The sequence below is a fragment of the Electrona antarctica genome (assembly GCF_951216825.1).
Source record: "Electrona antarctica genome assembly, chromosome: 11".
Classification (NCBI taxonomy): Eukaryota; Metazoa; Chordata; class Actinopteri; order Myctophiformes; family Myctophidae; genus Electrona; species Electrona antarctica.
Genome location: NC_136792.1, coordinates 1,496,758 through 1,514,904, shown reverse-complemented (window position 1 = coordinate 1,514,904; position 18,147 = coordinate 1,496,758). Strand labels below are relative to the sequence as shown.

The 18,147-nt window shown below is 43.8% G+C and overlaps 1 protein-coding gene across 1 annotated transcript; it reads left to right on the top strand.

Annotated features, from left to right (window-relative positions):
- Positions 1-11,456: 11,456 nt before the first annotated feature.
- On the top strand, positions 11,457-16,691 carry LOC306932977 (carbohydrate sulfotransferase 3-like; the record flags this gene model as incomplete). The annotated part of the gene is made up of 3 exons (XM_079514948.1): positions 11,457-11,536; positions 13,147-13,557; positions 15,995-16,691. The coding sequence occupies 3 exons, from the start codon at positions 11,457-11,459 to the stop codon at positions 16,689-16,691; spliced, it is 1,188 nt and encodes a 395-aa protein (XP_079371074.1).
- Positions 16,692-18,147: the final 1,456 nt, after the last annotated feature.

Below are 18,147 nucleotides of genomic sequence, written 5' to 3'. Positions count from 1 at the left end.
TGTATTTTGTGACGTCTATGCTATTCTATGTGTTTTAACTTTGGTCTGCCTCGCGGGATACTGTGCCAAAATCATGTTCTTCATGTCATCAGACATATGCCATATATATTATTCTTTAATAATCATCATTCTTGGGCCATGCATTTTATGTAAAATATATACTCGAGCGGGGTATATTTTTACATAAATAATGTATGTAACATAATCAGTCACATACAGCACAGTATGTTTATATTGTTTGAACTATTCAACTTTAATTTTATATTAGAAGTCAGTGTGGTTCGGACAGGCCTTGCATGTCTTGTATGTAATGTCGACGATGTATGCAAATAAACGGAACTGAAAATACCCTCTACTTCTTTCACAATGACGGTTGCGTCATGACAAACTGATCGCAGATCAGATCTTCTACACTGGTGATGATCCAGTCTTGTCCATGTATGGCTATCCAGGGTTTGATGAGGTCAGTGTCGTGATCTTCATATGGAGACAGCCATATATGGAGCATGTTACGAGGCGTGACGGACTGACGGCCATACTGTATATGGTGGCGTGACGGACTGACTGACATGTTTTGCAGGTTTCCATAGTAATCTGCGACCTACAGTCGCAATATTTCTATTTAATCTTCTTGTGTTACATAACTGACTATTCTAAGTTAAATAAATTGTTATAAACGTTTTCGGTGAAATATAATTTTTTGGGATCAGTTTTTTATTTTTCCTGAAAAAAATATATATAGCACGCAAAGCAAGCACGCACTCACACACGCATGCACCAGTGGCACAGCCAGAAATGCAGTCCAAGATGGGCCTGGCCACGGCTAGCTGGGCCGTCACGCGCGCGCACTATATTTGCCGTATGTTGGGGTCTCTTTCGGGTTATGTAGTGCTATATTGGATCACTCCAATATATGATAGTTCCTCCGCTAGGTGGAGCCATCGAGCGGACTTACCGATGATTCCCGTGCTATTACACGGGAAAGTGACATGCGAGCGAGCAGTCACTGCTGGATGAGGTCAAGGCGGCTAACACACTAAAGGTGTATGTTGCCGCTATCTCTGCATGCAATTCTGATGGCCCTGATGGACAGCTGCAAGGACCCGTTGCTGTCGATCTTTATGAAGGGAGTGAGGCACCTCCACCCAGCGAAGGCTCTTCAGGTCCTCGCTTGGGACCTTGGCTTGGTGCTCTCAGCACTCGGGAAGCCTCCCTTTGAGCCCCTGGATACTGCCTCTCTTCAGCACCTTTCATGGAAAATTGCGTTTCTCTTGGCAGTCACCTCTGCGGTTGGTGAGCTCCATGCGCTCTCAGTGAGAGCGGAGTGTCTTCAGATGGGTCCTGGTAAGGCCAGTGTGACTTTGCGACCCAATTCCTCCTTTCTGCCGAAGGTTCTGTCCGTGGGACATGTGAATCAGCCTCTTCACCTGTCAGCCTATACGTCCCTTCCATGAATGTGGAGGGCTCGGGTGATGCTCCTAACGTCCTCTGCCTGGTAAGGGCTTTGGACGCTTACGCTTAAGTACAAAAGTATTGCTATCAAAATGTACTTAAACCTGAGAACAGATTCTACAAATGTCTTCTAAATCCTGACAGTTTTCTGAAAAACCCTGTTTTTGTATCAGTGGATCTCAAACTATTTAATGTCAACGACCCCCAACAATATATGAAATTGGCCGCCGACCCCCATCTAAAAATATGTTGTTCCAGGAACGCCTCCAGAAGCAAAGATTTGAGTTAAAAACGTTTGCTCTGAAAGAATATATATTCAAAGATCTGCGCCAAATTTTCATGATTTTTCAAAAAATAGCAGAGTGCTATATGAGCTTGTAGCTCTGCTATTTTTCAATAGCTAAAGTTATAACATAATGCTCAAAACACCAAAAGTCGTTCCCGTCCTTTATGGGTTAAAAGCACCAAAAGTAGGAAGTTCTCATCAGTGTTGTTTTTGTCGACTAAAACTAAGACGAAAAATGTTCGTCGACTACCTTTTTCCACTGACGAAAACTCCATCAGGCGCCCCGGCTGGCCAGGGGGAGGCTGCGTCAAACTATTGTGACACTGCATTCCTATTAATCACGCCATGCCCTGCATTAAACACTCATCAATCATAATGATCTGTTTTGATAGGATCTGTTTGCATAGGTCCATTCTTTCTTCTTTTGAGGGCGTGACAAACTGACAACGACCTCAGATGAGCTCAGACACTCCACACTCCACACAGGTGTGTTTGTGAAGAAGCAGCGTCTTTTCTCCTGTGCAGAAGAAGGTAAAATGTCTATTATCTTCACCTGGATGTGAATTCCTATAGTGGGAATTTGACATGTTTGATCAATTTGTGTGCTTTGTATTAGTACCATTGTATAACAGTGTGACTTTAGATGTGTGAAATACGTGAATAAGTTGTTCTTTCTAAATCCATACTGCATGTCAAAACTTACTGACAGATTATGTTGTATTAAAATAGTGGATCTACAAGCTAGTTCACAACGAGTTGCAGCGTTACACGTTGTGAGCTTGTAGATCTGCTATTTTCAGCATGCAGCGTACAATCTTGCATTACGGCGCTATCAAGGCCTGCCAACATATGTTTTGTTGGCAAAATCAACTGTAGATTTAGTTGACTTGCATCTTATGACATTTAGTCCACTAAAATTAGACTAAGGGCTATCTTGCGCCACCCCTTTAGCCTTATCCCTAGAATAGTTCAAATAGCTGATCTACAAGCTCACAGTGTGTAGATGTAGATCGGCTAGTTGAACTATTTTAAAATGTTTTTTTCAAAATAGTAAAAAATAGCGAAAAAGTTGAGGGATAAGGGCAGGCAAGATAAGGCCCTAAATCTACAACTTTTCAGATGACTAAAATGTGACTAAAACTAAATGACCTCAAAAGACAAAGATTTGTGTCAAAATCAACACTGCTGGACAATCAATATCTGTAGCCATCTTGGTGTATGTTAATATTGTGAGTATTGTAAGCCTGAGCGGTCTGTTGGGCATCTTGTGGTGCACAACACTATAATTCTGGTGTCCCAAAATTGAAAATCGAAAATTGTCTTGTTTTTCAATATCAGCTTTTTAACTACAAGGATGGAAAACGAAAATTGACTCAAATCGCGTTTTTCTTTTTTGTTAAACACAACTTCTTGCCAATAGTAAGGGCATTTTATCAGGTATTTGACAAATCTGGGAACTAAATCGTTACCAAGAAATTTCTTCACCAATGTGTTTCTAAAGGTGTCTAATAACATGTACTAAAAGTTTGAAATTCAACTCCCGTGGGAAATTGAGTTATTAGCATAATATGCATAATATGCCCATAACATCCTATATAAGGCAAAAAAGTCCAAATTTCATCATTCTTTAAGTAGCATGTGACATATGAAACTAGGGTGATTGCATGATTCTGAATCCATTCCAAGCATTAGTTTTGCACAAAAAACACTCCTTGGGCTAAATTAGGCCATATCCACTTGACCAAATGGGCTGACCTCATCACGTTTGTGTGGCCGTTTTCCTCCCAAGGAGTGTTTTTTGTGCAAAACTAATGCTTGGAATGGATTCAGAATCATGCAAACACCCTAGTTTCATATGTCACATGTTACTTAAAGAATGATGAAATTTGGACTTTTTTGCCTTATATAGGATGTTATGGGCATATTATGCATATTATGCTAATAACTCAATTTCCCACGGGAGTTGAATTTCAAACTTTTAGTACATGTTATTAGACACCTTTAGAAACACATTGGTGAAGAAATTTCTTGGTAACGATTTAATTCCCAGATTTGCATAGATTTCTCTTACTACAAGATAACAAGTATTCTGAAATCCAAAATCCAAAATCCAAAAATGCCCTTTTTCAATTTCCAATATCTGTCTTTCGTCTACATGAATGGAAAATGAAGTCCTCTTTCCGCTTGTAGTTCTAACACACCCGGAACCGATCCGGAAGCTTCCAATATGTTTTTAGCTAGCCGACTGTAGGGCTAACAGATTAGCACAGTACTGTACTGTACAGTAGCCTACAGCAATCTTGCGTGCGGGACGGACCGTCGGAACAGGACGGGTCCGTCGGACGCGGCCGTGGATCTCCCGGTGCACCCCATTTATGATTATTGATTATGATGATCGCCCTTTTTTTAATAGCCTAGGCCTACTTTATTATACAGAAACAAAAACACAATACAACATCAAGACAATTAATGCTTTGTGCCTGATCATATCTGTTCTTATCCTTGTTTCCATATCGCCTATCTTTTTTCAGTCCTGTGTATTGTCACCGGAGGAGACAATACATTCATTTATTGTTTTAATTTATTTATTTACAATACATTTCTAAGCGATATCTTTATATAGTGCTGGGTGTGTGGGTGTGATGCAATGATAGCCATTGCATACATTGCAATCGGATTCAGCACTAAGATAATAGATAATTAATTTAGAATTAAATTAATCGATAAAATAACGCATTATTCAATGATGCGTTATGGCTACGCACTGTGTGGGTGCAGATAGCCGATCTACAACCTCATAGCCTATATGAATATGTAATTAACCTATATGATGATAATAATAGATAGCCAAATGTGCTTCCTTGCACACTTTTGATTGCACCTGTTAAAATCTTATTCAGCTGTGAGCGGATAGATAGATAGATAGATAGATAGATAGATAGATAGATAGATAGATAGATAGATAGATAGATAGATAGATAGATAGATAGATAGATAGATAGATAGATAGAGACAGACAGACAGACAGACAGACAGACAGACATATGTCAATCATGTCACTGCAGTTCAATTAAATGCTATTTTTAACTAAAACTTTTAGCATCAATAATAATCGTATAGTGTTCAACATTTGTAAACGGCAATGCTGCCAACTCTCATGCTTTGAGAGTGACAGTCACGCAATGTGGCCACGCCACACCTCCCATTTCTCACGCGCGCACAATACGCACGGCGAGGGGGGGCATATAATGTGCCAAAAAAGCCAAGTCGGCTCTCAATGTTCTCCGCGGCTCTGCCGCGTAATAACGCGCGCGCATATGTGCGTCCTCCCCAACGGCAAAGTAGCCGATCTGCATGAGATAATGCAGCGCTGTTATATGCAGGCAGCAGACTGCAGTAGTAGGGTAACTATAGTGAACCACCAAATCGTCAGCAGGTCCCTGACTGTGACGCATGGAAATGTTTATGGAAAACAATAGCCTCCACAACAAGTGAGTAGCCTAAGTGACTATCTCTCTGGCGTCTCTTGCGCGAGATGAGGAACGGTGCCAGTGCGCACATAAGTCCTTGTGTGTGTGTGTGTGTGTGTGTGTGAGGGGAGAGGGGCCGCATCGCGACTCGTCGTTAGTTCTGTTCAGAGAGAGAGAGAGGGAGGGAGGGAGAGAGAGAGAGGGAGGGAGGGAGAGAGAGAGATAGGGGGACTCTCTCTCTCTGGGGAGGCAGAGAGAGAGAGAGAGAGAGAGAGAGGCAGAGCGAGATAGGGGGACTCTCTCTCTCTGGGGAGGCAGAGAGAGAGAGAGAGAGAGAGAGAGTGCCCACAGGTGTGTGGACATGGGGAAATCATGAAATAAGAAAATGTAAAAAAATAAGGCATTTTCCCAAATTTAGAATTTTTATTTCACAACATATTCCCCAATTTCCACTGAGGTTATGGGGTGAATGAATGTGCCAACACAGTGACATTGTCCTGCATCAGATCACATCAGAATACGTTTTTAAAAGTCTGACTTTTATATAAACCGATATGGATATTTAATAGGAGACATACTGGGCACACATGGACAAAATGTGGGTTATTATTTAGCATCATATGCAGATATCATTTTCTTTTGCAGTTTATAATTAAGCAAAAAAAAAGGAAAAAATATCCACAAATGTATGTATGATTTTTTGAGTGGTCCAACCACTCCCTTATGGAGCTATGTGTGTGGCTGGCATGGCTGGCTGGCTGGCTGGGTCTGAGCACGAAAACATCATGGTTGTTTTTCACCACCTGTGCGCAACCTAACACACACACAAACACACACGCACATATTAACTGCATGTATTTATGATGATTTTGGGTGTGCCAGTACAGTACAGAAGTGGGACCCCGACACGGTAGCTCTGTCATTTCTCAACCGTTTCTGACTCTGGGTGGCACACCGGAACCGTCCCGGTCCCCCGGGCACGTTCCTGGGGGTCTGGATGTTCCGGGGACCCCGGGGCCCCTAACATGCATGGTAACTCTGTCATTTCTCTACCGTTTCGGACGCGGGGCGGCTCGCCGGAACCGGCCCGGCACCCTGGGCTCGATCCTGTGGGTCTGAAACCCCCCCCCCCCTCCCCCCACTCACTTCACATGGGTGTGATTTTATTTTCTAGGGTGGGATGTCTGTATTCCTCTAAATCAATGTTAAAAAAGGCCAAATCGACATTAAAAAAGGCATTTTTTTAAATAAATGTTTATAAATGCTTTATAACAGGTCGTTATTGTAAAGTGCTACCTTAAAATCTTATTCAGCTGTGAGCGGATAGATAGATAGATAGTGATGCTTCGTTATCGTGCGAGAATTATCTGATAGTCCAATAAACAGGCTGTAAACATAAGTCATGGAATTATAAGAACTGGCATATTTTAATGATTGCCTGGGATGCTTTATTCACACATCACAAATTAGATTGGATCATATCAGTCCGTTGGTCGGGGCGCCCCTTGAAGCAGGCCAGAGAGGTCGTCTGACCTGGAGAACTCTGACGTGTCTCTACTTTTTCAGACACTATATAGAAATATTTCTGTCTCTCTGTGACCTTGCTAAGCACAGGGGTGCACACTCTTATAAGTAATGGTAACTGCTTAAAAGGTCTACTTTATCCCACCGGCAGGGCAGGCAGGGCAGGCAGGCAGGGCGGGCGGGCAGGCAGGCAGGCAGGCAGGCAGGCAGGCAGGCAGGCAGGCAGGCAGGCAGGCGTCAATCACTGCAGTTCAATTAAATGCTATTTTTAACTAATGCTAATAGTTAATGCTTGAACTAAAACTTCCTCTTGTTAAACATTTGTAAAGTCATGATGGCACTTCTTTGAAGCCTCTGCTAAAAAGATAAGATTGCATTGCATTATAGAGAACAAGAAAAATGTTTTGCGTGCGTGCGTGCGTGCGTGCGTGCGTGCGTGCGTGCGTGCGTGCGTGCAGGTGTGTGTGATGTCGGCTTTGCCACATTGGCGTGAACTCTGACCGGTCTGTGTAATGTAATGGACTGCCAGGACTGGTGACGGTGTTTAAAACAATGTATCTGTTAAAGCTATTTATCTGTAAACATCTGTAAAATAAAAGTGGAAAGGATCGGACGACGAGTTATCATTGACCTGTCAATCAAGGCGTGCGCAAATAGCCGTATAGCCAATATTCCTGTACCGCGGTGACAGAACATCAGGCGCAGTGCCGCACTGTGTAGGCCTAGGCCTACCTTGTGTTCAAGGTAGGCAGACCCCCAGGAACGTGCCCGGGGGACCGGGGCTGTTCCGGTGTGCCACCCAGAGTCAGAAACGGTTGAGAAATGACAGAGCTACCGTGTCGGGGTCCCACTTCTGTACTGTACTGTACTGTACTGTACTGTACTGTACTGTACTGTACTGTACTGTACTGTACTGTACTGTACTGTACTGTACTGGCACACCCAAAATCATCATAAATACATGCAGTTAATATGTGCGTGTGTGTTTGTGTGTGTGTTAGGTTGCGCACAGGTGGTGAAAAACAACCATGATGTTTTCGTGCTCAGACCCAGCCAGCCAGCCAGCCAGCCATGCCAGCCACACACATAGCTCCATAAGGGAGTGGTTGGACCACTCAAAAAATCATACATATTTGTGGATATTTTTTCCTTTTTTTTGCTTAATTATAAACTGCAAAAGAAAATGATATCTGCATATGATGCTAAATAATAACCCACATTTTGTCCATGTGTCCATGTGTGCCCAGCATGTCTCCTATTAAATATCCATATCGGTTTATATAAAAGTCAGACTTTTAAAAACGTATTCTGATGTGATCTGATGCAGGACAATGTCACTGTGTTGGCACATTCATTCACCCCATAACCTCAGTGGAAATTGGGGAATATGTTGTGAAATAAAAATTCTAAATTTGGGAAAATGCCTTATTTCTTCTTATTTCATGATTTCCCCATGCCCACACACCTGTGGGCACTCTCTCTCTCTCTCTCTCTGCCTCCCCAGAGAGAGAGAGTCCCCCTATCTCTCTCTGCCTCTCTCTCTCTCTCTCTCTCTGCCTCCCCAGAGAGAGAGAGAGAGTCCCCCTATCTCTCTCTCTCCCTCCCTCCCTCTCTCTCTCTCTCTCTCTCTCTCTCTCTCCTACTTTGCCGTTGGGGAGGACGCACATATGCGCGCGCGTTATTACGCGGCGGAGCCGGGGAGAACATTGAGAGCCGACTTGGCTTTTTTGGCACATTTTTGGTAGACGAAAGACAGATATTGGAAATTGAAAAAGGGCAGAAACGGTCAGAAACGGTTGAGAAATGACAGAGCTACCGTGTCGGGGTCCCACTTCTGTACTGTACTGTACTGTACTGTACTGTACTGTACTGTACTGTACTGTACTGTACTGTACTGTACTGTACTGTACTGTACTGTACTGTACTGGCACACCCAAAATCATCATAAATACATGCAGTTAATATGTGCGTGTGTGTTTGTGTGTGTGTTAGGTTGCGCACAGGTGGTGAAAAACAACCATGATGTTTTCGTGCTCAGACCCAGCCAGCCAGCCAGCCAGCCATGCCAGCCACACACATAGCTCCATAAGGGAGTGGTTGGACCACTCAAAAAATCATACATATTTGTGGATATTTTTTCCTTTTTTTTGCTTAATTATAAACTGCAAAAGAAAATGATATCTGCATATGATGCTAAATAATAACCCACATTTTGTCCATGTGTCCATGTGTGCCCAGCATGTCTCCTATTAAATATCCATATCGGTTTATATAAAAGTCAGACTTTTAAAAACGTATTCTGATGTGATCTGATGCAGGACAATGTCACTGTGTTGGCACATTCATTCACCCCATAACCTCAGTGGAAATTGGGGAATATGTTGTGAAATAAAAATTCTAAATTTGGGAAAATGCCTTATTTCTTCTTATTTCATGATTTCCCCATGCCCACACACCTGTGGGCACTCTCTCTCTCTCTCTCTCTCTCTGCCTCCCCAGAGAGAGAGAGTCCCCCTATCTCTCTCTGCCTCTCTCTCTCTCTCTCTCTCTGCCTCCCCAGAGAGAGAGAGAGAGTCCCCCTATCTCTCTCTCTCCCTCCCTCCCTCTCTCTCTCTCTCTCTCTCTCTCTCTCTCCTACTTTGCCGTTGGGGAGGACGCACATATGCGCGCGCGTTATTACGCGGCGGAGCCGGGGAGAACATTGAGAGCCGACTTGGCTTTTTTGGCACATTTTTGGTAGACGAAAGACAGATATTGGAAATTGAAAAAGGGCATTTTTGGATTTTCGTTTTTCGATTTCAGAATACTTGGCAAGAAGTTGTGTTTAACAAAAAAGAAAAACGCGATTTGAGTCAATTTTCGTTTTCCATCCTTGTAGTTAAAAAGCTGATATTGAAAAACAAGCCAATTTTCGATTTTCAATTTTGGGACACCAGACAGAATATTGATTGAACACAAGATACACGGATTCCTTCTATCTGTACAGTAGGGCTGCACAACATTTCATATCTCTGTATTTATGCCAAATATTGTGATATCGATATGATACGATATTACCGTTAACATTTCATATTCTATATTTTAAGTGTTGCAACATTGAAAATTAAACATTATTCAAAAAGTGTGTTAGTGAGTTTGCTTACGCACTGGACCAGAGGAAACAACGTGATTCTGAATCCATCGCAAGTCAGCAGGGAGTCAAACATTCTGATATTTAATATACTGTGTGCGTGCGTGCGTGCGTGCGTGCGTGCGTGCGTGCGTGCGTGCGTGCGTGCGTGCGTGCGTGCGTGCGTGCGTGCGTGCGTGCGTATGCACATGCGTGTGTTTGGGCCAGTAGTTTTGGCTCTGTGGGCAGGTTGCCAAGTCCTGCTGGAAAAGTTAGATCAGCATCAACAAAAAGCAAGATATGGAAGCACACAGTGCTGTAGCTCTGGTCCATAGCTCTATAAATGCAACGCATTAGAGCTATGGACCAGAGCACACAGTGCTGTAGCTCTGGTCCATAGCTCTATAAATGCAACGCATTAGAGCTATGGACCAGAGCTAACAGTGCTGTAGCTCTGGTCCATAGCTCTATAAATGCAACGCATTAGAGCTATGGACCAGAGCTAACAGTGCTGTAGCTCTGGTCCATAGCTCTATAAATGCAACGCATTAGAGCTATGGACCAGAGCTAACAGTGCTGTAGCTCTGGTCCATAGCTCTATAAATGCAACGCATTAGAGCTATGGACCAGAGCTAACAGTGCTGTACAATATCATAATAGACGGTTGTGTTGAGACCCTGGACTTGATAAAACACAGTGATGATTTAGGCCATGTCATCTGCATGCTGTTGGTCCACTGACAGTGGAAGCCTCAGTATGTTGACAAGCTTTTATGGAGATGCTGATTTTCCTTTCCAGCTCGATTTGGCACCTGCCCACAGAGCCAAAACTACTAGTAACTGGTGTACTGACCATGGTATTACAGTGCTTAACTGACCAGCCAACTGGCCTGACCTGAACCCCACAGAGAATCTTAGTTTTAGTCACCTGGAATGTTTTAGTGTTAGTCTAGTTTTAGTCGACTAAATGTCATAAGATTTTAGTCGACTCAATCTACAGTTGATTTAGTCGACTAAAATGTCTTTTGGCGGGCCTTGATGGCGTCGTAATGACTGATTTTACACTTGCTGAAAATAGCCGATCTACAAGCTCACAACTTGTCCCGCTGCGATGCGTTGTGTGCTTGTAGATCTGCTATTTTCAGCATGCAACCAAGTGTAAAATGACTTATACTGGATCTCTTGTCCACTAGTCCCTTCCTAACATGTTAGTCTAGTTTGTATCTGTTGTCAATACATTTAGTATTAGTTTTAGTCAACATAGCTTAGTTTTCATTCAGTTTCCATTTAGTTTTGGTCAGTGAAAAAAGGTAGTCGACGAACATTTTTCGTCTTAGTTTTAGTCGACAATAACAACACTGCTGAGTACATTGCATTGTTTCTGAACTGTTTAATTTGTCTAAAATTGTGATAAACGCAGATGTGTATAATAAAGAAGCAATTGCTTTTAATTTCATCCTACCCCTTTCCTTAACAAGCCACATGTTGGGAGGTTAGGGGAAGTTAGACCTATATTTTAATATATTTATTAAAACAGATTTATTGAACAGATTCCTTCAAGACAGGAGCCGTTGGCGAACACACACTAGACGTCACTTCAAGGTCCACCGTTAAAAATGAAGACCAAGTATGCCATCATCTTCATCTGCATCGTGGCCCTGGTCATCATCGAACAGGAGACCAACATCTTATCGAGGTGAGGGAGGTGGCCTTCATATTGAGATGCAGTGGAAGTTACGGGTCCATTTGGTTCCAGTTGTATACTGTTGTAAACATGTAAATGTCCAATCGGTTCCTAAACCTGTAAATGTCTAATTGGTTCCTAAACCTGTAAATGTCTAATTGATATGATATGATATAGTACTTTATTGTCAATTCGCACTGAAATTTGTCTTGTGGCCCAGTGGCCTGGTATGCAACACATATACACACATTTGACATAACACAAAAACAGAAATAACTAGAAAAAGTGCCCTTCCGGGCACAGGTCTCCACCAGGAGGATAGGAGTGTGTGTGATGTTTGGCAAAATGTTTAGGAGAATGTTTTTTCTTTTCTTCATTTTGTTGAGGAAATGCAGAGCCAGATCACTCATAGCATCTCTGAGGATAGAATTCTGGATGAGCAGGACATGTGCAGCATTTTGTACAAAACGGGCCACTCCTGAAAACTTTGGAAGGCAATTTTAGCCAATCAGTGTACAATCTGAGAAATCCAACAGACTCGTCTTGATCACATGACTACAGAGATCATGTGTACCGATTTGAGGCATTTTGTTCCAAAAATGTGTTTTGCAAAAATCAACCTGTTGGTGGCGCTATAACAGGCCAATGTGAAAAGGGTGGGATATATTCCTCAGCCTAGTAAGAAAATGTGTGAAAGATTTCACGTAAATTGCATGCTGCGTTCATGATTTGAGGCTATTGTTCAAAACGGGGCAATCTTGCAAACTGTGAAAGCCAATTATAGCCAATTAGGATGGAATATGAAATATCAGACAGATCCGACTTGAGCACATGACCATAGAGATATTGTGTAACGATTTGTGAGATTTTTGGACAGAATCTGGAGGAGTAATATCAAAAAATGTGTTTTACAAAAGTCGGCCTCCTGGTGGCGCTATAAAAGGCAGATGCGGAAAATGCAGGTAAAAGGTTTGTCCTTGGCCTCTAGGGAGTGTGCATGCAACGTTTCACGCAGATCGGTACAGTTTTAGGTATAAATGTGAAAAGCTGCCTCATGGTGGCGCTATAACAGGCCGTTCTGGAAAATGTGGGGCAGAGGTTCATGGTTGGCATCCAGGGAGTGTGTGTGCAAAGTTTGGCATCGACCGGGTTAACGGTGCCGGAGATTAGCTGTACACAGACGGACGGAAGGAAGGAAGGACGGACGGACACACACACGGACGGACGGACACACGGACGGAGTGCAAAACATACTCTCTCCCCATGCCTTCGGCCTGGTGGAGACAAAAATACAGTTACATACATAGAGACATAAGGGCACAGTTTTGCAGGTGCAATGAAATTACAATTTGCAGCACCCGACTCAACATAGACAAAAAGTAGAAAGAAATGAAAGACAAAAAATAAACTGCACAATTCAACCTGTCAAATCTAAACAATATAAAGTATAGGCCTCTACTGTATGTGTGATGGAGATGGAGATTTAAGGCCCACACATACCCCAGTTTTAGGTGATACGGTGACGACCGCGGTCACGGTGGTTGGGAAAACTACAACATTTGTTTGTACGCTGAATTAGTTTATATGAAATGTGAGCTAATCAATCCATCATGTCTCATCAGGGTCTCTGATGAGCTGATCCAGAGAGTGACTCCACATCCGACGCCACAAACCCAGCAGGGTCTGCCCTCCGAGGAGCCAGAGGAGGAGGAGGACATCATGGACGCCAACAGCCACAGCGGAGGCCACAAGCACATCCTAATCCTCGCCTCGACCAGGACGGGTTCCTCGTTTGTGGGGGAGTTTTTCAACCAGCACGGCGACAATATGTTCTATCTGTACGAACCCCTGTGGTACTTACAGGGATTGGCAGGGTTCCACAAGGACGTTCTCCAGGGACTGTTCCTGTGCGACTTCACCCCCCTGGAAGAATTCATTTCTCCGCGGCCTCTGAACCATGTGACGCCCACGCTGTACGCTAGACATGCCAGCGCAGCTCTCTGTAAAAAGCCTGTCTGCACTCCAGGGGTCAAGTATGTGTGGTATTGCAGATTTTGATAACTTTTGTTTTCACGTAGAGCCAGTATTCGGCCAGTCAATCTATGCTACAAAGAGGCGTGACCCAGAAGATATTGCAATAGTAATGTGATATCGTTAATAATATCCTCCTACATCATATATTAAAAGTTTTCCTTCACCGTACCATTAACAACCTATATAAGGCATTTAAATTCCTCATTATGCTTTAAGTAGCATGTGACGTGTCAAACTAGGGGTTTTTCATGATTCTGAATCCATTCCAAGCATTCAGTTTTGCACGGAAAAAAATCCTAAATTCGGCCATAGCCACTGATGACCTCATCACATTTGTGATGACGGCTATGGCCGTTTTTAGCCCCAAGGAGTGCAAAACGAATGCTTGCAATGGATTCAGAATCATGAAAACCACCTAGTTCGTCACGTCACATGTTACTTAAAGCACAATGAAATTTAGAAATGTTTTGCCTTATATACAGTAGGTTGTTAACACTTAGCATTTATTGAAAAATTAGGATCTAATTCACGCCAGCATTTTTCCCAGTTGAGCTCTTATTTTGAAAAGCCACATACCGGAAAAAGTATTATCCTAGGAAGTTGAACAGGTCCCGTTCAACTGTTGTTTACGATATGTACTGGGGAGCTCCACATCGCCGGCTCTGTGCCATCAAAGAAACGCTGTTTTGACCAAAAATGCCATATGGGTCAAGGAATAGGAGATACAGGCGATTGAAAGAAACGGATAGAATGGATTCTTATGGTGCCGATGATCTAAGATGGGCTCCGGAGTCTTGTTAGCTACCAGATGCTAACGTAAGTAGCATTATGGCTCGATCGATCGAATGCACTATAAAAGCGCAATTGCCATTAATCAACGGCAATGGCGGTAAGCGTAGTATCAAAACATAGGCTTCAATTGACCTACATCTACAGCAATGGCGGTGAAAGAATTAATGGTACCCCAACTTTCAACGCCTGAATTAACCATGATCCACTAAATATTTCATTTTTTAATTTTTAATTTATAATATGTTCTTGAATTGCAATTTTATTTTGGGTCAAACCTTAGATTGACTGGCCTATACGGGCCAGCTGTGTAGAACAGGTTTGGTCTGTTAGTGTTGATTTTGACAGCAGTTTTTTCCGTGTTGGCTACAGAAGCGGGGTGTGGTTATACTCTATGCTCAATCTGTACCAGCTCAGTGGCCTTGTGGTTAGAGTGTCCGCCCTGAGACTGGGAGGTCGGGGTTCGATCCCCGGCCGGGTCATACCAAAGACTCTAAAAAATGGGACCCATGGCTACAGAAACAGGAGATAGGCTCCTGCCCTATGGGCCTCATGGCTACAGAAACAGGAGATAGGCTCCTGCCCTATGGGCCTCATGGCTACAGAAACAGGAGATAGGCTCCTGCCCTATGGGCCTCATGGCTACAGAAACAGGAGATAGGCTCCTGCCCTATGGGCCTCATGGCTACAGAAACAGGAGACAGGCTCCTGCCCTATGGGCCTCATGGCTACAGAAACAGGAGACAGGCTCCTGCCCTATGGGCCTCATGGCTACAGAAACAGGAGATAGGCTCCTTCCCTATGGGCCTCATGGCTACAGAAACAGGAGATAGGCTCCTGCCCTATGGGCCTCATGGCTACAGAAACAGGAGATAGGCTCCTGCCCTATGGGCCTCATGGCTACAGAAACAGGAGACAGGCTCCTGCCCTATGGGCCTCATGGCTACAGAAACAGGAGATAGGCTCCTGCCCTATGGGCCTCATGGCTACAGAAACAGGAGACAGGCTCCTGCCCTATGGGCCTCATGGCTACAGAAACAGGAGATAGGCTCCTGCCCTATGGGCCTCATGGCTAAGCAAGGCTACTTACTTCAATCTGTATAGGCTTTTGAATGTCACCACAAAACTCACATTAGCATATTAGCACATTATTGCTGATGTACTGTATAGGCATTGTTCAGTCTATACTGTATAGGCTGTGCATAAACTGCATATCACTGTATGAATGATGTAAAAGGATATATGGGAACGTAATTCTGTTTGTAAGATAAGATTTAGGCTATTATGCATAGGGGGATTCAACAGCCAGGCTAATTAATTCAGCAGTCTGAAAGCCGTTGCAATTGCAGAGGGAAGCCACAGCGTTTTACAGTAGGCTCTGTGCGGGGTATCCAGAAAGTACCATTGTATGGTTAACTGATCCAGTTAACTTTCCCATAGCTTAGTTTGATTGGCTTATTGGCAGCAATGGAAACAAATATGACACCCCGGCCTCGTATTTGTTTCCGGTTCAAATTGGCTGCAGGGAAATTAACCCGAACCCGAGTATGCAACCTTCTGGAAACCCTGGACTACAGTTATTCAGAGAGTCTTGTTTTGACTCCACACTAAGGACTTACAGCTAGAAATGTCCCTCTCTTCACCCAGGTGTACTACGACAAGCTGCAGGCCTCTCAACCTGACCCTGGCATCCCAATCCTGCCTCACTAAAGAACACCGCGTCATCAAGACCGTCCGCGTGCGCCAGCTAGACATCCTGCGTCCCTTGGTGGAAGACCCTCGTCTGGACCTGAGGGTCATCCAGCTGGTGCGAGACCCCCGGGCCATGCTGGCGTCCCGCATGGTGGTCTTCCCCTTCTTCCAGAAGTGGAAGACGTGGGCGCGGCAGGGTAAAGTGCCCGAGGACGACGAGCAGGTGAAGTGGCTGAAGGGGGAATGTGACAGCGTCCGCATGTCGGCCATGGTGGGTCTGAGCCGGCCTCGCTGGCTGCGGCGACGCTACATGCTGCTGCGCTACGAGGACGTCACCCGCTACCCCATGCAGAAGGCCGAGGAGATTTACAGCTTTGCGGGGATACCGTTCAGTTCACAGGCCAGGGAGTGGATTCTGAGGAACACGCAGACCACGCCGGCGAACAACGATCCTTTGTATCCTTGGAAAACCAATAGGAACTCCTTGGAGCAGGCGGACAAGTGGAGGTTTAGCCTGCCGTACGAGGTGGCCCGGGTCGTTCAGATGGTGTGCGGGCCGACCATGGAACTGTTTGGGTACAGCCTTGTGGACGATGAGAAGACGTTGGTCAATAGGTCCGTCAGCCTGCTTGACCCGTTGTACCTGATATAGCAAAGATTTAAGCAATATTACACGAGAGGGGGTGGTTTAACGTCATTAACGCAATCCTGCGATACTGCAGGAACGAGCCTGCAAGGCGAGTTCCGAAAGCAATGCAGAAGTGCATCAATGACGTTAAACCACACCCTCTCGTGTAATGTTACAATTATACAACAGTAAAAGTCATTACACACTGGCGAATTAGCGACGCGAATTATACGTGCGAATGACCTGTGTAATGTTAAAACTAAAAAAATCGCTGAAAAAACATATTCTTTTAATGGCAGATGTAGTCACTACGACCACAAATGTCGCAAGAAACTAGCTAGCCTAAAGCCACCCAGTTTGCTGCTCTCTGGGAGAACAGAGCAGCTGAATGCTTTGTTTTGATTAGGTGTGGAGTGGTGCTCGTTTGAACCACGGCTAGAAGGCTGTTTCAACCAATCATATTGCTTCCTCGAAACGACCTGTTGTATAATGTGCTTTTAATTGTTGCAGGTGGATTGGTGGCCAAAAGGTGCCGTTTCCACACCCAAACTAAACGGGTCACGGGACAGACACGAGATGAGAATGATGCTTTACCAGTGATCAGACATTTGATCCACACACAATTATGTCAAATTATACACACTTACCAGTTATTTGCCTCAATGACACTAACAGGATGTAAGGGATACAACATTAATTGTGCCATAATTGTATTGCATAGTGTGTACTGTGTATTGTGGATTTGCACAGTACTGCATGTATTGTTGTATCGGTGCATATAGGACCCCCTCTAAAATGAGATGCTGCATCTCAAGGGGCTCCTCTATTCTGACGCAATGCTCACCCTTATTATAATCCACAAGACAACCTGTTTATTGTAGAACGGATATATTTGACGATATGGCTTTAAATATTTGACTCAGGTGAAGTTGGCAGTAATGTGAAATTGTATTTTGTGACGTCTATGCTATTCTATGTGTTTTAACTTTGGTCTGCCTCGCGGGATACTGTGCCAAAATCATGTTCTTCATGTCATCAGACAAATGCCATATATATTATTCTTTAATAATCATCATTCTTGGGCCATGCATTTTATGTAAAATATAATGCCATAAAGAGTGTTGTAATGATCTGCAGGACGCGAGGGGATAAATACACATCTTCTTTCCTTCATTGTATTTGTCAGGTCAAGTGGTTTGTACAGTATGTAGCAAAGCTAAGTATCTGGGACTCTTAGTAGTCTATTGGCTATGGTGATGCCTATGATACTTAGTATCCTATTGGCTATATGGCGATGCCTATGATACTTAGTATCCTATTGGCTATGGCGATGCCTATGATACTTAGTAGCCTATTGGCTATATGGCGCTGCCTATGATACTTAGTAGTCTATTGGCTATATGGCGCTGCCTATGATACTTAGTAGTCTATTGGCTATATGGCGCTGCCTATGATACTTAGTAGTCTATTGGCTATATGG